Source organism: Acomys minous (assembly GCF_964271855.1).
Source record: "Acomys minous genome assembly, chromosome: 14".
Classification (NCBI taxonomy): Eukaryota; Metazoa; Chordata; class Mammalia; order Rodentia; family Muridae; genus Acomys; species Acomys minous.
This window is the reverse complement of record NC_140496.1, coordinates 20,945,054-20,967,441: the sequence shown is the minus strand read 5'-3', so window position 1 is coordinate 20,967,441 and position 22,388 is coordinate 20,945,054. Positions and strand designations below refer to the sequence as shown.

General features: G+C 44.0%; 1 protein-coding gene across 2 annotated transcripts in view; it reads left to right on the top strand.

Moving 5' to 3' along the window:
* Positions 1 to 10,643, top strand: part of CYB5B (cytochrome b5 type B) — a 32,284-nt gene extending 21,641 nt beyond the window's left edge. The window contains exons 4-6 of one of the 2 annotated variants that reach the window (XM_084756975.1): positions 1,769 to 1,797; positions 6,538 to 6,641; positions 6,780 to 10,643. In XM_084756975.1, the coding sequence (XP_084613101.1) occupies positions 1,769 to 1,797; positions 6,538 to 6,628 (120 nt within the window). In that variant the 3' untranslated portion in view covers positions 6,629 to 6,641; positions 6,780 to 10,643. Of the gene's footprint in view, positions 1 to 1,768; positions 1,798 to 5,960; positions 6,010 to 6,537; positions 6,642 to 6,779 lie in introns of those variants that run through there. The other variant, XM_084756976.1, reaches the window with a different exon arrangement.
* The last annotated feature ends 11,745 nt before the right edge of the window (positions 10,644 to 22,388 follow it).

Below are 22,388 nucleotides of genomic sequence, written 5' to 3'. Positions count from 1 at the left end.
TACTTTTTAGAAATAATTACTACCTCAGCACATTACTCCTTTTTTCCTTACTTAATGCAATCCAAGGCTCACTGTACTTAGTGCACATTTAGGACTTTGCATATAAAAAGAATATAAAAGGTTTGAAACGTAGAGGCTCCAGCTGTGTCTTTTCAGGCTTGAAGTATGTATTCATCTGTATGACAGTGTTTCTGGTTCATTCATGGCACTGTAAAATAATAATCAAAATCAACTTTAGAACTACTTGATGACTCCAGAAAGAAACCGTGGCCTCTTAGCAGCCATACTCCATTTACTTCTCAGGCCCTCTTGCCCAGACTGAGGCAACTCACTGTCCATATAAAGGGACTCTGTAACAGGTGGCCTTTTGTGAGTGCCCTTTCTCACTTAGCATAGCACAATGTTTTAAAGGTTCATCCATGTTGGCACATATATCAGCAAGTCATTGCTTCTTATTCCCCCAAATTTATTTATTTATGTGTTTGGGTGTTTTGCTTGCTTGCATGTCAGTGCACCACACGCATGCCTGGTGTTTGTGGAAGCCAGAAGAGAGTGTCAGATTCCCATGGGACAGCAGTCACAGACAGCTGAAGCCATTATTTAAGTGGTAGGAATTGAACCCAGGTCCTCTGGAAGAGCAGCCAGCTCCTAACTGCTGAGCCGTCTCTCCGGCCCCGCCCCCACCTAAGGCTTAAGATTGTTTTGGAGGCAGTTCTGGTGATGCGTACTTGTAGTCTCTGCACCCGGAGGCTAGAGCAGGAGGCTCTGGACTTCAAGGCTTCCCTAGACTGCCCAGACTGCGTCTGTCTCGGAAGAAGAAAGATTCATTTACTATTTTCTTTCCTTTAACTTCTCCTCCCCTTTTCATTGTTAAATAATCCCAGGTTGGAGAAATGGCTCAGTGATTAAGATGTTGCTTGCTCTTGCAGAGGACCCAGGCTTGATCTCCAGAAACCATATGGAAGTTTGCAAGTGGTTATAACTTCAGTTCCGGGGTGTTCAACACCCTCTCCTGGTGCACATGCATACATGTAATCAAACACTTACGCACATAACATTAAATAAATCTTAAAAAGAAAAAAGTGTTAAATAATCCCCCAAAGTCCCTGGTTTCGGTTTCAAAGAGTAAGCTGGATCATTTCTGTAAGCCATGAAGCAGAAGTCTGCTTGTCGAGGAACATTGGTCAGCTGACAGATAGTTTTACAAGAGAAAACTTTGGAGGGCTTTTAAAAATGTTTTCAGGCCAGGTGTAGTGGCGCACGCCTTTAATCCCAGCACTCGGGAAGCAGAAGCAGGTGGATCGCTGTGAGTTCGAGGCCAGCCTGGTCTACAAAGTGAGTCCAGGATAGCTAAGAATACACAGAGAAACCTTGTCTCAAAAACCAAACCAAACCAACCAAACAAACAAACAAAAATGTTTTCAGAAAATGTTATCTTAGCTGTGCTGGTGGCAAGCCTGGTTAATAGGCCTATCATTATGACTCACAATATTAGTCCATTTCAGTAGAGTTTTATCACTGATATTTCTACATGTAAAAGTCTTAGGTCATTTCTATGCTCTTGTTAATGATTGTTCACTAAGAAATACCAATGTGTTATTAGAAGTAAAAGATTCTAAGTCTACCCATTGTCTAGAGTTGTAGGCATTAAAGTGCATGAAGGAAATTCTGTTACTATCGACAGCTTACCTAGGTGTCCAGGAAGACTTAAATGCCCTGTACTAATAATGTTTTCTTCTTGTTATTTTTGAACCTATGACTTCTTCAGGATCCTTCAGGAAGCAGTACATGCAAAAGGTGAGTATCTCCCTAAGGGACTTCTTTATACTCTATATAATGTCTGGCAATAGGTTCTTTCTAAATATGCACATCTCGGGGCTGAAGAGATGGCTCGGCAGTGAAGACCACTGGCTGGTTTTTTTTTTTTTTAATTTTTTAGAGGACCAGGTTTGAGTCCCAGAACCTATATGGTGGCTCACACTACCTCTAATTTCAGCATGGGGGGTGTGGTGGGGTGAGTGGGTGTCTTATGCCCTCTTTTGGCCTATGTGGGCACCAGACATGTACTTAGTAGACAGACAGACGGGTAGGCAAAGTATACATATACTTAAATTTTTGTTTGTTTTGAGACAGGGCTTCACTGTGCAGCTCTGGCTGTCTTTGAACTCTCTCTGTAGATAAGCTAGCCTCAGACTCAGAGATCCGCCTGCCTCTGCCTCCTGAGTGCTGGCATAAAAGGCGTGTGCCACTACTGCCTGGCCACATACATAAAAATTTAAAAAGAAAAACCAAAGCAAAGAATTTCTATGGAGCCATGGCAGCACTAGTTGGTTTTGCAGTGGGAGAGTATTAGCTATTTTAAAATAGAGACTGTGAAGTTGAGAGGGAGATGGCGGGGGTGGGGTGGGGGGCTGGGGTGGGGTGGGCGGCTGGGGTGGGGTGGGGGGCTGGGGTGCGGGCGGGGGGCTGGGGTGCGGGCGGGGGGTTGTAAGTCCGAGAGAGCACCAAAATACTGTTACATGAGTGTATGAAATTTCCAAAGAATCAGTGTTGTTTTTAAAAAGAATTATTATCCAAACATATACATAGAATATGCACAGAGACTTGCATTTAAATACTTTACACAAAGACAATCATGGGGCCTGGCGGTGGTGGCACATGCCTTTAATCCCCTCACTCAGGAGGCAAAGGCAGGCGGATGACTGAGTTCGAGGCCAGCCTGGTCTACAAAGTGAGTTCAGGATAGTCAAGGCTACACAGAGAAGCCCTATCTTGAAAAAAAAAAAAAGACAAGCATGGGGAAAAGGCTTAGTGTCATTATCATAAAAATCATAGGTCTCCTTCACACCTGGGTGGGCAAACCTATAGTTTCTATGCATACGAAGACTTGCTCATTGGGGAGTGAGTTACCAAGACCCTTTACCCCTCCACAGGGGTGTTAATGGGAACATTTGCTTCGAGAACATTTTGGCAGTGCCTGATAAAACCAACAGGATGAATAACTTGTGACCTAACAATTCCGTTTCTAAGGGCCTGTAATAGAAACATGACACAAACCAGGGCATAGTGTACCTGCCTTGTGGTCCTAGTTACTGGGGAGGATTGCTTGACTCAGGAGTTTTTGTTTTGTTTTGTTTTTCGAGAAAGGGTTTCTCTGTGTAGCCTTGGCTGTCCTGGACTCGATTTATAGACCAGGCTGACGTTGAATTCACAGAGATCCACCTTCCTCTGCCTCCACAGTGCTGAGATTAAAGGTGTGCACCACCACACCCTGCTCTTGAACCAAGAGTTTTAGGACCAACCTTGGCAGCATAATAAGACTGTCTCCCAAAAGGAAGGTACAGGGAAACAGGTATATAAATGTTTATAGCTGGGGTTGGAGAGATGGCTCAGTGGTTGAAAAACCCTGGCTGCTCTTGCAGAGGACCGAGCTTTGGTTCTGGCACCCACATGACAGTCACAACCAGCTGTAACTCCAGTTCTAGGGGATCTGACACCTTCTGACCTTGGAGAGCACCAGGCACTCATGTGATGCACATGCATACATTCAGGCAAATCACCAATACGTATAAACTAAATAAATTGTAAAAAAAATGTGGGTGTGGTGACAAAAACCTTTAATCCCAGAACTTGGGAGGCAGAGGCAGGTGTGTGTGTGTGTGTGTGTGTGTGTGTGTGTGTGTGTGTGTGTGTGTGTGTGTGTGTGAGTTCAAGATCATCCTGTTCTACATAGTGAGCTCCAGGCCAGCCAATGCTATATAGTGAGACCCTATCTTTAAACAACACAACAAAAAAAGAATGTTTATAGCAACATTATTCAAGACATTGGGAAAAATTCAAATATCCATTCAGTAATGGGTACTAGCATAGATAGTTATATGGTAAAATATTACTAAGCAATAAAAGTTTAATAAATCACAATTACTTGCAATAACTTGGACAAATCTCCAAGATGAAAATGCTGTCTGTGACATGAAGTTATTGGTACTCAGGCTCCTTGAGTATAGTGGAAATGCAATTCCTGTTTGACTTTACAGTGGCACTTAAACAGTAGCAAAAGTGACATGGGGCTTGGTGGCAGCCATGCTCTCTCTATTTCTATGCACACCATGCTCAGTGTATTTAGGCAAAGAGAATAAATTTTGTTAACAATCTCAGCTGGTTTTATTGGCTTGGAACTTTTTCATACCAAGACTGTATATCCTAAGTAGAGGGACAGCCAAGTCATTTGGGTCATAAAAAGCCTTACAATCTAAACTGGGCAGAGCTAATAAGCTCTATTAAAGAATTATTTTAAGGGGGCTGGAGAGATGGCTTAGCAGTTAAGAGCACTTGCTTCTCTTCTAAGGGGCCCAGGTTTAGTACTCAGAACCCACATGGTAGCTCACAACCATCTGTAATTTCAGTTCTAGAGGATCTGACATCCTCTTCTGGTCTCCTCAGGCACAAGACATGCAAGTGTATAGACACATACAGACCAAACACCCATACACATAAAACATTTTTAAAATATATAAAATAATTGTTTTAAGGAGAGTGGTGTCAGCTGGACATGGTGGTGCACGCCTGTAGTCCCAGCACTGGGGAGGCAGAAGCAGGTGGATCTCTGTGAGTTCGAGGCCAGCATGCTCTGCAAAGTGAGTGCAGGCCAGCGGAGTGGTGTCTGCTCTGAAATTCCTAAGGGAAGTCACCTTGCCACTTGGTTAACTTCTTTTAGAACAACCTGTGCTTTCTTTGTGTACCCTCATTAGTGTTCAAAATTGAAACTATACATTAAGGGGCTGGAGAGATGGTTCAGTGCTTAAGAGCAGTTGCTTTTGCAGAAGACCTGGGTTTAGTTCCCAGCACCTGCTTGGTGGCTCAGAGCCATCCACAACTCCCGTTCCAGAGGGATCTGATGCCCTCCTTTGGCCTCTGAGGGTACTATGAGCCCACGGTGCCCATACATACATTCATAGACGTAAAATAAATAATAGATCTTTAAAAAAAACAACAACAACCCCCCCCCCCAAAAAAAACTAGATGTTGAAAGTCTAGCCACCTGACTCTCATTCCCAGCTTCTTACTTGAAGTGCAAATATTATGCTGTGTGTCCTTGGTAGGGAAGAGAAATGTTGCCCATGGATAGATACTATTGCTTCTAAAGTTATAATAGGATAGATAATATAAAATTATCTGTAGAATGATCATTTCCCCATGAAGTCCAGCCCCTAGCATCATACACAGAAAAATTAGTATTGCAGTGTAATAACTTGTTTGAAAAATTACAAAGGCAAATTTTAATGTCTATAATCCCATAACCCAGAAACAACAATGTCTTCATAGAAACACCTAGAATGGAGTGTGTGTGTGTATATATACATATACGTAAATATATATATTTGTATTTATATTTCATTTTTCTTTTGAAATATCAGAGCGAGTGTAAAAAATTTTTAATGTATGTATGTGTTTGCATGTGTGTGTGTGTGCATGGGGTGCAGATTTCATCCTGAGGAACACTGTCTCCTTTGAGACACGGCCTCTCACTGCTTCCATTAGTCTGGCAAGTCCATGGATCCGCCCAGTGTTATTCCCTATCCCCTGTGCCCTGAATTTTTACTTGAGTCCTGAGGATCACACTCAAGTTCTTAGCTTACAAAACAGGCACTTTAATAACTATCTCCTAGTCCTGAAACTCTTGATATTCCTGCCTCAGCATCCAAATTCTGGACTGTGCCTACGCATCTGGTTTTTGTTTTGTTTTGTTTTGTTCTTTGTTTGTGTGTTGCTTGCTGGACAGCAGTTTGATACTTAGTTGATGCTGGGTTGGCACTTACAGTGTACCCCGGGATAGCCTTTATGTTGCAGCAGTTCTCCTGCCTCAGCCTCCGTGGTGCTGGGTTTGCAGGCATGTACCACTGTGTCCAGCTTGCACATGTTTTGATACTTACAATTTGTTTTGTTGTGTTTGGTGTTAGGGTTCAAAGTCAGGGTCGTGTGCATGGTAGGTAAGTGCTGTACCACTAAGCTACATCCTTTTTGTTTCTTTGTTTGTTTTGGAGACAAGGTGTCACTGTGTGGCTTTGTGTTTTCAGAGATTTGCTTGCTTTTGCCTCCCAAGTGCTGGGATTAAAGGTATACACAATCTTGCCCTTCAAGTTAGATCTTTTTGTTTTTGTTTTTTACCTCTTTTTAAGGGGAGGGGGCACTTCAGGGCCCTGCTAGATGGCTCAACAAGTAAAGACACAAGCCAAGTCTGATGCCTCAAGTTCCCATGTGGTAGAAGGAGAGAATCATCTCCCACATGTAGCGCTCTGACCTCCACGTGTACATCATGCCATGCCTGGGCACATGTGTGCACATACACAAATAAATATAGAGTTGGCTTTTTTTGTTTGTTTGTTTTCTTTTCAAATACTGTATGGTAAAGTACTTTAAGAGAAAATCAATATAAATCAAGACCCCTGTCCCATGAATATTAAATATAGGTGCTGAAAACATTCAATTTTTTGGATACAATATTAACGTTATTGCTTTTTCTTCCTACTTTTCTAGTTGCTGGGGGTATTGGATTGTCCCCATCGTGGGCGCTATTCTTATAGGTTTCCTGTATCGTCACTTCACGACCGACAGCAAATCCTCCTGAGGACCGTGTTGAGGTGTGGGAGCATATTCCCCTGGGAGTGAGAAGTAGAGACTTGCTTGGGGCTGCAGCAGTGCTCCCGCATTGAGTCCTGCCAGTTGGTTTCTTTCCCCTTGGAGCCAAGATGGTTGACCAGATATCTATCTTCCTTCAGTGTAGGACCAGAGTCCTTCATCAGCCAGAGACGCCTGAAGCACCTGCTCACGTTGTGACCTTGCGAGAGTCTCTTCTCACTCATTCAAGAGTTTATGCCAATGATTTAGAGTCCCTATGTTGTAGTGACATGGCCTTTCTGGGATAATATATGATTTCTGATACTTTGAATTCACATTCGACATATTTAAGGCAATAGCAGTCTAGTTTTTAATCTTTTCCCATTTTTTCTTTTAAGTAAATTTTTTTGGTTCTGATTTAATTTTGTCATTTATCATAAGGTATTTAATTCATGATGTTAAAATGTGTATCTCTTATTTAAAACACAGCTACCAAATGCTTTGTGATTTATTAAAAGTAAGGGGCCAGCAAGATGGCTCATTGGGTAAAAGCAGTTGCCACAAAGCCTGGCGACCTGAGTTTGATTTCCTGGACCCACATAGTAGAAGGAGAGAACCAACTGCCAATACCTGTCCTCTGACCTCCACATGTGTGCTTTGGCCCTTGTGTAAGCACACACACACACACACACACACACACACACACACACACACACACACACACGATACAATTTTTTAAAATATACAAAAGAAGAAGAACACTGCTACTACTATTACCGTGTGGCTGTCTCCTTCCCAGATAGTGTAGCTGTCCCTCCTGTCCCTAAGTCCAACCCCCTTTCCTCAAGAGTACATCAGAAAACTGTATGCCTTTGATTTCTTATGGTAGAAGAGCCCAAGAAGGGCTGACCTCAGAGCAATCTATGTGCAGGAGGGCAATTTAAAGAAGTTACCAACATGCACTCTCTGGTCTGATACCAGTTTCTATCCATCTTCCCTCCTGGCTGTCTTCACTGGTGAAAGATGGCTGCAGCTACCCAGGGAATACCACTAAAGTCTGACTATGTCCAGGGGGCTTCACAAAAGGCTCTTGCTGCTTTTTTCTTTACTGATTAGCACATTTTTGATTCACTTTTTAAAAGAAAGAGACCCAAGTTTGACCTCGTGTTTATCTTGGTTAAATGACTTACATGTAAGTGTCACTGGTGGGCACGCCACTGGTGGGCAGATCCACACCATGCCAAGATATTTCTGCTTTCATCTGTGTTTTACCTCCATGGCTCCAACTTGTTGATTTTTGTTCTACTTTTCTATTGAGAATAATAATGATAAATCTAGAAGCTTTGTTTTTTTCTCCCTTGGTTATGTATTTCTTTGGACAGTAAGTAATTATTTAAAATTACTGTTTCTCATTGGTCCAGGCATTTTCCTGGCATCTCTGACTTTATTCTTTTTCTCGGTGACGGTACTCAACAGTACCCCAGGTGTTTTTTAGTTATTTATGCTTTTTCTTCACATCCTTTGTCCATTACCAGTCTGCTCCTGGGCTGCTGTCATATCCAACAGGAAGCCACTGGATTCCAGAAGGAACAGAGATGTTGGGAAGTGTCCTCCCTCCCTCCCTTCCAGCTTGCCAGGGGTTGACAAGACAGGAAACAGCACAGTAAACCAGTTTGCTCGAGCAAACTATTTAAGAAAAAGTTCAGCCCAGGACTTGTATCCTGCGATTTAGCAGTTGAATGAATTCAGAATTCATCAAAATAACCTTAGCCTTTTCCTTGCATACTTGGATATGATATTTTAGAGTAATTTCTAGGGGACTTTTATATATCAGGGATGCAGACTTAATTAAACTTATCTTTAGAAACATCTGTAATATTGTTTGATAGATCGAAAAGGTAGTTACCCTGTAAGAAAAGTGGCATGTCTGCACCTCCACATACACGCGGAGGAGGTTTGTGTGTGGGGTCTCGGGGTCTCCTTGCTGTGACAGCTGAGCTGCTGAAGTGCGCTGGGTAGAGGGAAAGAACAGGCACAGTGACGTGCAGGAAGGGAACATTCAGGCCTACACCACGCCTGGGGATGACTTGGATTAGTTGTGAATGTGTGTGGCCATCTCTTCACATCCAGTGGCTTATAGGGGATGTTAAAGAGCTGCATTTTCGGCTGGGCATGGGGGTGCACACCTCCATTCCCAGTGCTGGGGAGGCAGGGGCTGGAGGATCTCTGAGTTGAGCTCTGGCCTACATAGCGAGTTCCAGGACAGTCAGCACTACATAGAAAGACCCTGTCTCAACCGCACCCCCCCCCACCAATAAAAGAACTATTTTTAAGTAGAATTGATGTTTTGATATTCCTACAGTAAACATCAATACAAAAAGTGTGTTTTTCTATTTCACATCCGTGTTCTTTTCCTGCTTATAGCTGAGTTTTTTTTTTTAAACTGAGAGCCAGAAGGAAAGTTTGTCTCTACCATCCATGAAATTCATCATTAGACTGATTATTATTAACCCATTCATTTGAACTATGGATAGATAATACGGTGTCATTTTAAATGATTAAAAAAATGCTGCTGCTTTTTTAAATTTATTTTTCAATCTTTAATCCCAGTACTTGGAAGGCAGAAGCACACAGTTCTCTTGAGTTCTAGGCCAGTCTGGTCTACATAGCAAGCTCCAGGCCAGCCAGAGCTACATAGTGAAACTGGTTCAAAATAACCCGTCCCCCCAAAAAAACCTTTTAGGTCTATTTGCTGTGATTCTGTTACCTACATAACCAAGAGGTAGATCTTATGTGAGAGTTTGTCAAGGCCTTTCCTAAACAACACAGCAATACAGTATGTGCACCAAATGCTTTTAAAAAGGGCAGTGGGGAGTTTAAGGGGGCTGGAGAGATGGCTCAGTGGTTAAGGGCACTGACTGCTCTTCCAGAGGACCCAGGTTCAAATCCAAGCACCCACATGGCAGCTCACAACTATAACTCCAAGATCTGGCACTTTCACATAGACATACATGCAGCCAAAACACCAATGCACATAAAATAAAGGTTTAAAAAAAGCTGTCAAAGAAGCCTTGACATTTGAGGGTCATGAAGAGCAAGGGGAGCCAGTCCCTGTTGGCTGGCTGTATCCCCTCACCTGTGGGTTATTTGATACTTTATTCTGTTGCCACACACCATACAGGTAACTGGTGAACACAAAAGAGAAATTTGTTCTACCAAGATACAGGGTGAAAATTTCTACCTGGCCCTGAGAGCTGGTTTCCATCCCCAAGCGATGTGCACATTTGTAAAGAAAGCACAGGACAAAGTGTAGGAACTGTGTTTATTGTGTCTCCTTGTGTGGTTACTTAAGCAGAGACAAGTCTGTCCAAATCGATCATTTGAGCTGCCTCTTTCAGCAGTTGCCACTGGGCCTTCTGCTCACTTAGTGCTGATGGGGAGCAGTGAAAAGCCAGCAGGTACAAGCCAGATGTGTCACCACATATGGCGTTCCCACTTCCTTCTCTCAGGTGATACCCATCTGGCTGAAGTCCACCCGAGATGGCTGAAGCACAGAGCACAAATGTTCTTTGCCTCCAACCCCAGGGGAAATGGACTCAGACATGTCATGTCTCAACAAGAAACTCAAGTTTTGAAGCTGTGCTGTTCAGTTGCCAGCTATCCCCAAAGTAGTGGCGAGCTCCCTCACGTTTGGCCAGCTTTGGAATTTGTGGGGGTGGCCCAGGAGGGGGGCTCTGAAGTACAGATGTGCCAGTCACCTGCCTTTATGCCTAGTGTCTTACTCATGCATTGCCCACGCCTACACCGGCTGCTTCAGGACATCCGTTCAGTTATTTAACTCACGTTTTACTGCACCCTGGACTGTGAGCGACTAATATTAACATTCCTTTTGTGTATTCAACGATGGAGTTTGTTTACCTATTTGAGTTCAGCTTATTTTGAACAATGATCTTTGTCTCTTTCTACTGGAATGTGCACACTGAATGTTTGTTAGAACTACACAATAAAGATACTGTTTTCCTTTTCTTGTCCTGACTACAGTTGCTTTTAAAAAAAAAATCAAACCTTTTTTTTTTAAAAGAAATGTTGGTGTTGTACTTTTTGGGTGTTCTGGATGAAAAAGTTGGGGTGCACGAAGTTCTTCTGTACCTCTGCTAACATTTTGTTAGGGGGGAGGTGGCTCTTCAGGGTTCTTTGTTGGAAGTGGATTTCTCAATTGACAGTTTCATACAGCCATCCTGGTTTTACCATGTTAAGGGATGTGAAGTAGGAACCAGAAAACAGTTTGGAGTTGTCTTTCTACCAGCAAAGAAAAGCCACCATGAGGTTATGTTGTGTTGTCTGCTGTGCTGGGCCTCGGGTGATTGTTTTTCTTGGAACTGGCTAAACTGTTGGGGAAATTTAAGCGTAGAGGTTGAGGTTCTTGTGATTGTGTGAAGCAAAGGAAATAGACCATTTTACAATTACCTCTATCACATACTGATAGCCTTCTAGTATGAGTGGATCACTCATTAGGACTCGGTGATTCCACTACCACAGGAACTGAGGGTTAGTGACAGGAAGGGATAGCCCCACTCTCAGTGCCAGCATCTGAATCTAATGTTTAATCTCTGGTGCTAATAGATAGGAATTATCAGGGCACTCTGCTGCTGTCAGGTAGTTGTGTGACAAATCTTGCTTAATTTGTAATAATCTGAGAAGGCTGTGTCTTAAATGTACAATTTTTTTTTTAATTTACAAAAATGTAGGTAAGAAAAGGTCATGGGTAGCACACATCTGACAGCATTTAGCTAGATAGACGTCTGATCTCTCTATTTCAAAGCTTGCTCAGCTAAGTCACTTAACTTGCATTTTGAGAACTTAATTCTTGTAGCTAGAGAGATGGCTCAGAAGTTAAGAGCACTGGATTCTCTTCCAAAGGACCTGGGTTCAAGTCCCAGTAACCACATGACAACTAACAATCCAACGCCCTCTTGTGGCCTCTGTAGTCACTGTTCATATGTGATCCAGACATACACGCAGGCAAAACAGCCATACACGTAAGGATTTAAAAAAACAATTCTTTCATAACGCATTGAAAAGACACAGTTGCTTTTCTGATGAACACGGCTGTAGAACTCTGTAATTTTTGTGACACTGCCTGTGTGTTATCCAATGACCTATAGCTCCAGACATGACTGATTATTTATTTATTTATTTATTTATTTATTTATTTATTTATTATGTATACAGTGTTCTGCCTGCATGTATGCCTGCACACCAGAAGAGGGCACCAGATCTCATAGATGGTTGTAAGCCACCATGTGATTGCTGGGAATTGAACTCAGGACCTTTGGAAGAGCAGTGTTCTTAACCTCTGAGCCATCCCTCCAGCCTGATGTTACTGATCTTTATTCTTACCATAGATAGTGTCATGAGTGAAATGAGATGTCCAGGTTTTCCAGATTTTACTATTGAGTCAGAAAGTCACTGAAGGCAGGGACAGATCTTGAACTTGGCTGGCTGTTTTGTTGTTGTTGTTGTTTTTTTTTTTTTTTTTTGAGACAAGGCCTAACCATGTAGCCCAGGATGGCCTCTGAGTGCAACATCTGTCTGCTTCAGCCTCCCTCGTCCTGGATTATAAATTGATGTCACCACTTCTCTCCATAGTGATAATAGGCTTGAAATGACTTGAGTTTTCTTGCAAAAATTTTGTTTTCTGTTTTTGTGGTGCTGGGGGTCCAACCCAGGGCTTTCATACATGCTAAGCTAGTGAGTACTGTACCACTCAGTTTCATCTGCAGCACCAAAGAAATGCTTATTAATTGAGAGAGTTTTGCTGAGCTTATGGTTAAAAACTATTCAGATAGCCAGGTGTGGTGGCACATGCCTTTAATCCAAGCACACAGGAGGCAGAGGCAGATGGATCTTCATGAGTTCGAGACCAGCCTGATCTACAAAAGCAAGTCCAGGATAGCCAGGGCTATTACACAGAGAAACTCTGTCTTGAAAAAACAAACTGAAACTATTCAGATATACAGCTATCAAGGAAGTGCCTTCTGGCTATCCAAGTGAATGCTGTAATCTCAGTGCTTGGGAGGTTGAAGCAAGTAGATTTTAAATTTGAGGCCAGTCTAGAAATCTTGCCTCCAAAAAAAAAAAAAAAAAAAAAAAAAAGAAAAGAAAAGAAAAAGAAAAAGTGTTCTAGAACTGTACTTAGAATAATCCTGGGCTAGTTAGATGGGTCAGTGGTTAAGAGCCACTGACTGCTCCTCCAGAGGCCCTGATTTCAATTCCCAGCAACCACATGGTGGCTCACAACCATCTGTAATGTGATCTGATGCTTTCTTCTGGCCTGCAGGTGTAAATGCAGCCAGAGCACTGTATACATAATAAATAAATATTAAAAAAAAAAAAAAAAGAAAGCAGGCTTTATTTTAAGCTGGGCATGGTGGCGCACGCCTTTAATCCCAGCACTCGGGAGGCAGAGGCAGGCGGATCACTGTGAGTTTGAGGCGAGCCTGGTCTATAAAGGGAGTCCAGGACAGCCAAGGGTACACAGAGAAACCCTGTCTCGAAGAAAAAAATTATGGGCTGGAGAGATAGCTCAGAGGGTAAGAGCACTGGCTGCGCTTCCAAAGGCTCTGAGTTCAATTCCCAGCAACCACTTGGTGACTCACAACCATTTATAATGAGATCTGGTGCCCTCTTCTGGCCTGTGGGTGTTACATGCAGGCAGAACATTGTATAGATAGTAAATAAATCTTAAAAAAAAAAAGAAAGAAAGAAAGAAAAATTATAATCTTAGTGTAGATGCTGAAGGGGAACCACTGCCTGTAGAGCACAGAGGAGCCCGTGTGGCATTGCAGTGTATGAAAGTACAAACTGACTTTTATTTAAGATGAGGAAGTCAGGAAGCAGTGACGGAATTAAAAACTAGAAGAAACCTCAGTAGTTGAAAAGCTTTCCTATAGCTCAAGAATTAGGGGGGGGAGAGCTGAGCATGGTGGCACAAAGTCCTTGATCCCAGCAAGCAAAGCACCCACACACATACACAAATAATGCTTTTTAAAATGGGCAGGTGAGATGGTCCCGTGGGCAGAAGTACGTGCTACACCAGTGTGACAGGACGGGTTCAATCCCACAAGCCCGTGTGAAAGCGCTGCTAAGGACTGAGCCCAGGGGCCTCACGCATGCCAGCCAAGCAGTCTACCCACTAATCTATGTCTCTGACCATTAACGAAAGTTTTTGTTTTTAAAAATAATTTATTTAATTTTATTCGATGCGCGTGGCTATGAAGGTGTCAGAACCCCTGGAACTGGATTTACAGACGGTTGTGAGCTGCCGTGTGGGTGCTGGGAATTGAATCCGGGTCCTTTGGAAGAACAGACGGTGCTCTTCACCACTGAGCCATCTCTCCAGCCCCTAATGAAAGTTTTATTAATGCCTGAGTAGGTAAAGGTACTTGTCACCCTGAGATTCATCTCTGGAGCCCACATGATAGGAGGGAGTCTACTTCCTAAAGTTGTCCTCTGATCTCTACATGTATGCTGAGGCGTGCACACGAGCGCACTCGCGCGCGCGCACACACACGCACACGCGCACACACATATATACACCTACTACACACAACATATAAGACTAATAAAAAGTTAATATGCTTATATAATCATCTTCCTTCCAGGCTATTTTTATTTACTTTTATTATTTATGTGTTAATTAGTAGTACTAGGGATTGAACGCAAGTTGGGCAAGAAAACTGTTTTTCTTTATTACTTCTAATTATGTGTATGTGGGTGTGGGTTTGTGCAAGTGAGTGCGTGTGCCAGAAGAGGGAGGAGGTGTCAGATTGCTCTGGAAGAGCAGGACATGGTCTTAACTGCTGAGCCCCAAGAAAACTATTGTATCAAACACATTGTTTTTTTGGGTGGCAGAGGTTGAGACAGTGTAACAGCCTTGGCTGTTCTGGACTCACTTTGTAGACCAGGCTGGCCTCGGACTCACAGAGATCCACCTGCTTCTGCCTCCCTGAGTGCTGGGATCAGAGGCGTGTGCAGCACACCCGGGCTCATCCAGCACATTCTTTATCTGTGAACAGCATCTGCATTTTGTGTGACCTCACCCAGTGTGCTTCACACCACACAGAAGAGCTGTAGAGCTGTCCAAAAAGCAGTGCTTTCGCTTCTTTAAGATTTCATTTAATGTCAGGTGTGGTGGCGCACACCTTTAATCTCAGCACTTGGGAGGCAGAGGCAGGCAGATCTCTGTGAGTTCAAGGCCAGCCTGGTCTACAAAGAGAGTCTAAGACAGCCAAGGCCAAACAAAGAAACCCTGTCTCGAAAAACAGAAAACAAAAAATTTCATTTGAAGCCAGGCAGTGGCAGTACATACCTTTAAACCCATCAGAAACAGGCAGATCTCTAAATTCGAGGTCAGCCTGGTCTACATAGCAAATTCCAGGGCAGCCAGGGCTACACACTACACAGACAAACCCTGTCTCAAAAATAAATAAATTAAATTTCATTTAAAATGTTTTCTAAAATGCTATTTTTAATTTTTAAACATTTGTTTATTCTATTTGAGTCTTTTGTCCACATGTATGTATATATGTATGTGTGTATGTATGTATGTATGTATGTATGTATGTATGTATGTGCACCACATGTGTGACCGGTACCCACAGAGGTCAGAAGAGGTCATCAGATCCCTGGACCTGGAGTTATGAATGGTTCTGAACCACCAAGCCAGTGCTGGGAACTAAGCCCAGGTCCTCTGCAGTAGCAACAAGTGCCGTTAACCCCGAGGCGTCCCTCTGACCTCATTTTTCTTTGGCAGACAACACATCTATGTAGTTCAAAAGGTAAGATGGTGCTACAGGTCGTCGCTCCTGGAACTCTTTGTAGACCAGGCCGGCCTCGAATTCATAGCGATCTGTCGGCCTCTGCTTCCCCAAGTGCTGGGATTACAAGCGTGCAGTGTACCACAACACCCAGCTTCCCAGTTACCCTTTTTTTTTTTAATTTATTTTTTTCCCCAGCTACCTTTTAAAAAGAAGTATTGGTGGTGCTGGAGAGATAGCAGTGAAGAACATTTGTTGCTCTTGCAGAGGACCTGAGTTCAGTTTCTAGTACAGACAGGGCAGCTCACATCCATCTGTAACTCCAGTTCCCATGGATGTGACGCCCCCTTCTGACCTCTGAGGGCACTACACACACATACATGCAGGCAACCACCCATACACATAAAATAAATAAATCCTTTAATAAATAAACAAACTATATATATGTATATATATGGCTCCTACTTATAATTTTAAAAAGGAAAATGGGGGTTGCTTCTCCTCCTTCTCCTTCTCCTTCTTCCTCTTCTTCCTCTTCTTCACATGAGAGAATATTCTAGAACACATTGAGGTCAATGAAAAGACCCTGGAATCTTTTGGGAAGCTCATGACCGTGGTTGGTGTACCTTGTAGCATTTAAATGACACACCACCTGTGTGCTGCAGGCCAGCCAGCATGTGACTTGAAAGAGGTAGAGCTTGTCCTAAGTGTAGACTGAGACATTATGTCCTGTGTTTAGCATAACTGGTAACAGACACCATTCCAATAGCTTTCAGAAAATATCTTCATGACTCAGTGACCAAACAGGCTGCTCAGAGAGACAGGACCATTAGCATTCAGAGGAGGGAGAGGCCAAGGGCTGCTGTGTTTACTTTGTCATGGTCAATTTGTTCTTTCCTCACAGTTACTTACCCCTAACCTTGAATCTCCAGCAGTATGTTCAGCCGCAAATCTCCACTGTTTATAGCCCTCGGTACCATTTAGCAATATGAAGCGTGTTGATAAATACAAAGCAGGCGTCTGCAGTTTCATAACCCGGTTCTTCATACACGGCTATGGAGTAGATGGCTCAAGGTCCACGCCAGCCTGAGCACTCAGTCAAAGACAGCTGGAATAAGCCCATCCACCTGGTCGGGTGGGCTGCACATGTGACCCAGTTCTTCCTCTTGGGATGTGAGGGGACATCTGGGAGCTGTCTCTTGTCCAAAAGAGAGAGCCCCAAGAAAGAGCTAATGTGAACATCTTGCTAGCTTGAGAAATCCACAAATGCCGAGTCCGGCCAAGTAGACTCACGCAACTTACCCCAAAGCTTGCCTTACAGCGAGTTGTCCATTTCTGGAGAGGGCATAAATTTTCCTATTGTTGGGGCTATTTGTTTGAGGTTTCTATTGCTTACAGCTGGAAGCATCCTCACGGATAAACTATGCCGAAGAGAAATGACTCATGGGAAAATAATGCTCCCAGCTTCTGATTAACTCTGGCCTCTAGAGATAATTATCTGGGCCATCAGATATATAAAAATATGGAGGTCAGAGGATTAAAATTATAGTGGCTGCCTTTGGGGAGAGGGTGGGGAGTGACTGGGAGGGGGCCCAACAGGGGCTTCTGGAATGTTAGTCATTCCTTGACTGGGGTGGTGTTTTTGTGAGGGTGTTTACTTTGGGCAAATTCATTGAGCTGTACACTTCAAAGGCTGTGTACTTTTCTGCCTCAATTTTCAGATCTTGACTGGAAGACTACAGATGGTGGATCACAGTTATTTTTATCAGATAGTTAAATGAACCTATAGGAATATATTTCTTCTTTTTTTAATTTAAAAATGCGTATTATATTTACAGGTTGAGCCAATGCCTCTGGCCTCTAAGGGCACCAACATTCATATGCACATACCTGCACAGTCACAAAAATTGTAAGTGATAATTAAATTTAAAATATTAAAAATTGAGTTGAATTAAAATTAATAATTAACATTAGTGAAGAGTAATTAAGATAATAAAATGAAATTAGTTTTTATTGCATTTGTTTATCTATGAGTAGTGGGCAGGGAAGCATGTGTGTGGCATGGCACACATGTGGAGGTCAGAGGACAGCTTTTAGGAGTTGGTTCTCTCCTTTCACTGTGGACTTAGGGACTGAACTCAGGTTGCCAGGCTTAGCAGCAAATGCCTATAGGTGTTAGCCATCTTGCCAGCCCAGGACATGTTTTCTTCTATAAACTCCCAGAAGCTCTCTGTGCAACTTCCCTGTCACTCATGAAGGAAGGGTGAGCTCACTTCTACCAGCCTAAATGTTTCCCTCTGTAGTTTGGATGGGAAAGCCTCAGGAAGAACTCCATAGTTTCTGAATTGAGTTACAACTAATATTAAAAACCAGGATAAAAGTCAGGTATGGTGGTGCACGCCTGTAATTCCAGCACTCAGGGAGGCAGAGGCAGGTGGACCGCTGTGAGTTAGAGGCCAGCCTGCTCTACAAAGTAAATCTAGAACAGTCAAGGCTACACAGAGAAACCCTGTCTTGAAAAACAAAAAATAAAAAAATAAACAAAACAACCCCAAAACAAACAAACAAACAAAACCCTCCAACAGATCAAAGATGTCACAGAGGGCTTTTTTTCCATTAAGAGTCTCAGGAGGGGTTTTAGTTATAATGAATTCACACCAAGGAAATCTGGGTTTATAAGAAAGCAAACATGGGCTTTATGAAGGAAGAGGTGTGATTTTGTTTAGCCAGTGGGCTTTTGGGACTGTGGTTTGAATGAGAACAGCCCCATAGGCTCATATATTTTAATCCTTGGTCCGCAGTTAGTGGAATAGTTTAGGAAGGATTAGGAGGTGTGGCCTTTAAGGAGGTGTGTGTCTGTGGCTGGGCTTTGAGGTTTTTAGGCTTGTACCATTCCCTCTGTGTTGTTTCCAGCTTGTGCCTGTGACCTCTCAGGGGCTGCCCCAGCCGTGTGCCACCATGCCTTTGCTCTGCAATCATGGACTCTAGCTCTGTGGATCCATAAGCTCAATTAAACTCGTTTCTTATATACACTGCCTTGGCTATGGTGTCTCATCACAGTAGTAGAATAGAACTAATATACCGTGTGTTGTGGTGGCGCACTCCTTTAATCTCAGCACTTGGGAGACAGAGGCAGGTGGATCACTGTGAGTCTGAGGCCAGCCTGGTCTACAGAGTGTATCCAGGACAGCAGGGGTACGAGGACTACACAGAGAAACCCTGTCTAAAAAACAAAATAAAACAAGCCCCAAGCATCTAATACAGGGACCAGTTATCTGGAGATAGTCTAGCAAGGACAGCTGCTGTAAGGCAGGGCATACAGAGTTGGAATTAGACAGAGGGAAGATGAGAAGCTGGAAATAGCAATCCTCACAAGGGACTGAAAAAGATGGCTCCCTGCAAAGGAGCTCACAGCCAAGCTTAACAGCCTGAGTTCAGTTCCTGGGACCCACTTGGTAGAAGGCAAAAACTGACTCCTGAAAGTTGCCTTTTGATTTCTATACACTCAACATGGTACACACACATCCACACACATGAACACCCCCCCACACACAGACATACACAGGTGAGTAAATAAATTGTAATAGTTGAAAAGAAACCAGACCCTCTCAATCCCTAGGAAGAAAAGGGCCTAGGAATCCACCGTATCAGGATGCCAAATGCAGAATGTGCTTAGTTGTCCTGTTGAGCAGCTGCACAGACCCAGAAACACATGAGAAGAATTTGCGGGCCTCGTAGGCTACATATATGTTTCACGTAACTCTTCACGGTGTGCTCACACTGAAGCATTGCACCCATGTGAGGCGAGTCAGACATTACCACGACTAAGAGTAGGCTTTAAAGTCAGACCTGCCAGCATTTGGATCCTGCTCTGTATCAGTAGTGGAATGGGACTGCACAACTCACAGTCCTGTTTCAGGGCTTCCCAACGCCAGGGCACATGTGACATACATAGAGCGGGTTAAACATAGGGCCTTACACACACTGATGACACACACAGCCAGCCCCAGCTAGACGTTCCTTTCAAAGATTTATGTATTTTTGACTTTATGTATATGTGTGTTCCTCCTTGTCTGTCTGTGTACCATGTGAGCAGGTGTCCTACAAGGCCAGAAGAGGGCGTCAGAGTCCCCGGAACTGGAGTTACAGGTGGTGTGGGTTGCCGGATGTGGGTGCCGGGAACTGAACTCTGGTCGTCTGCGAGAGCGCCAGTGCTCTTAACTGCTAGTTTATCCCTGCAGCCCGGACTAGAGGCAGTTTTACTCTCACAGCTGGAGGGGTGCCAATGACATCTGATTAAGAGAGAGTCCTGGGGTGCTGCTAACCATGTCAGAGTGCAATTGAGAGCCCCTCCCCCTAACAGATAATTGTTGATCTCAAAATGTACACAGCGCTGCTCTTAAAGACCCTGGAGCAGCCTGGTGGTGGTGGTGGTGGTGGTGGTGGTGGTGGCGGCGGCGGCGCACGCCTTTAATCCCAGCACTCGGGAGGCAGAGGCAGGCGGATCACTGTGAGTTTGAGGCGAGCCTGGTCTATAAAGGGAGTCCAGGACAGCCAAGGGTACACAGAGAAACCCTGTCTCAAAAACGAACAAACAAACAAACACAAACCACCACCACCAAAAAGGACCCCAGGCACTGCATGATTCTCAGTCTCTTGTCTGTAGAACGGGCATACTCACATTGCCTCAAGGGGTGTGACAGAGGTTCGGAGCCGATGTCCAGTGGGCTGTTCTGTGCTCACTTCCCCACCTGTTCTAGGGCCATGCTCGTGTCTCTACAGAATTAGACTGCTGTGTGCTCAGAGCCAACCACTGCGCTCCCATTCAGTCTCACAGTTTGCGTCCCATTTTGCATATGATTTGGTGTCTTTGCCACAGCCGTCCGGATCGGAAGAGGGCACCTGATCTACATTGGACCAGTACCAATCCTGGCCCTGTGACTTTTGTAGTTTGTCCCGGAGGCCTGCTAGGTCCCGTTGTCTGGTGTCTTCCACAGCGAAGATACACACCTGAGAGTCGTGGTCATTTTCTCGCCTTGACTAGGGTGGTAGGAACCAACCATCGGCAGCGTGCGAAAGGGAGGGGGGATGCTGCCTCTGGGATCTCAATGGGAACCAACATCCCATTGAGAGCTGGGGTTGCCAGGGACCATTCCCAGGGGTACCCTTAGGCAGCCTCGGACTGCTAACATGCTGAAGTGGCTTCCATCAGCCTTGGAGCTGCAGAATGGCTACCGATAACACAAGTAGGCTCACTCCCTTAGCATAGCACCTAGAGACAGGAAGCCTCAGGAGGGTACCTGGCTCTCTTTATTACCATCTCCTTTTAGAGATAAGGAGTCCGAGACAGAGATGACGTAATTTGCCTTGTAATCGCAGAGCTCTCGCGTGGTGAACCTGATCTAGAATCCAGGCCTTCTGACACCTGGACCTCGGTTCTGCTCTGCCCGGTCTTTGAATTATCAAATCACACTTGAGAATAGAAGATAAACAGGCAAGGGCCTGTGGCCAGCTGCAGTTATTCAGAGAGAACTGGCTGTGGTCTGCGGAACTTCCCTGTGCCCTTCCCTGACATGGTTTTCCCTCTTGCTGCCCAGAGTAACTGATATCCTGTTTTTTTGTTGGAATCATTTTAATAGTTTTTCCACCTACACATATAACCTTAAGCCACATGATTCTGTTTCCTTTTGTTTTGGAAGTTTACGTGAACGAAAGCATCCCCTTACGTATTCTTTTGGGATGTGGTTCTTTCAACACCATGTGAGGTTCCCCCTGGGCTCTTCTGATGGACAGCCCACAAGGTATTTGTGCAATCTATGCTCAGTGGACACTGGCTTGTTTCAATTAAAAAACAAAACAAAACAAAACCCAGCAACACCACTGCGAGTATTTTTGTTTGTGTAGTCTGATCGCCTAATGTATAGCTAAAGGTGGATCTGCAACTGTGGAGGCCTCTTTGTTCCATGTCCCTGTGTTTGGGTACTTCATTGTGCAGATGCTGATATCTATGGCCACATGACAAAGAACGCGCTATGCATTGTTGTGGGATACCCAGAAACCAAAAACACAGAGACTTTCTTAAAAACAGTAACCGCAAATGATCATGTGACCTATTAGTTCCCCCCTGCCCCTATGTATAAGTCATGAGAACGGAGAGCATGTTCAGCTAGGCATGAGCTTGGTGCACGTACATACATGCAGACAGAAACAAAAACAACTAATACACAAAGAATAAAAGTAATAAGAATAAAATATTGTCATATAAAATATATACAATATTTACAGTAGCACTTTTCAAATATGCAGAGTTGAAATATAATGTGTATGCCTGTATATGTGCACACACATGTACATGTGCACAATGGAAAGTTATTCAGTCATAAGAATTAATGAAGGTTGTGGTGGTGGTGGCGGTGGCGGCGGTGGCGGTAGCGGCAGCGGCGGTGGCGGCGGCGGCGGTGGTGGTGGCGGCGGCGGCGGCGGCGGCAGCGGTGGTGGTGGTACACACTTTTAGTTCCAGCCCTCCAGAGGCAGAGGCAGGTGGATCTCTGTGAGTTCAAGGCCAGCCAGGTCTACAAAGTGAGTTTTAGGACAGCTAGGGATACATAGGCTCTGACCAGGCTGGCATCAAACTCATAGAGACGTGCCTGCCTCTGCCTCCTGAAGGGTAGGTTTAAAGTTGTGTGCCACAGTGCCCGATTAGCATGCTTATTTTTTATAGATATTTTATTTTTTAAAATTTTGTGTATGTGTGTCTATGTGCAGCCATGCTCACATGTGTGGGTGTCTGAGGAGGCTAGAAAAGAATGATAAGCCTCCTAGTGCCAGAGTTACACTGGCTGTGAGGTACCTGATCTGAGTGCTGGGAACCAAACTCTTTTCCTCCTTAAGAGCAATAAGCCTGCGGAGCTGTCTCTCCAGCCTCAAGCATCCTTCTTATTCACTCCTTCT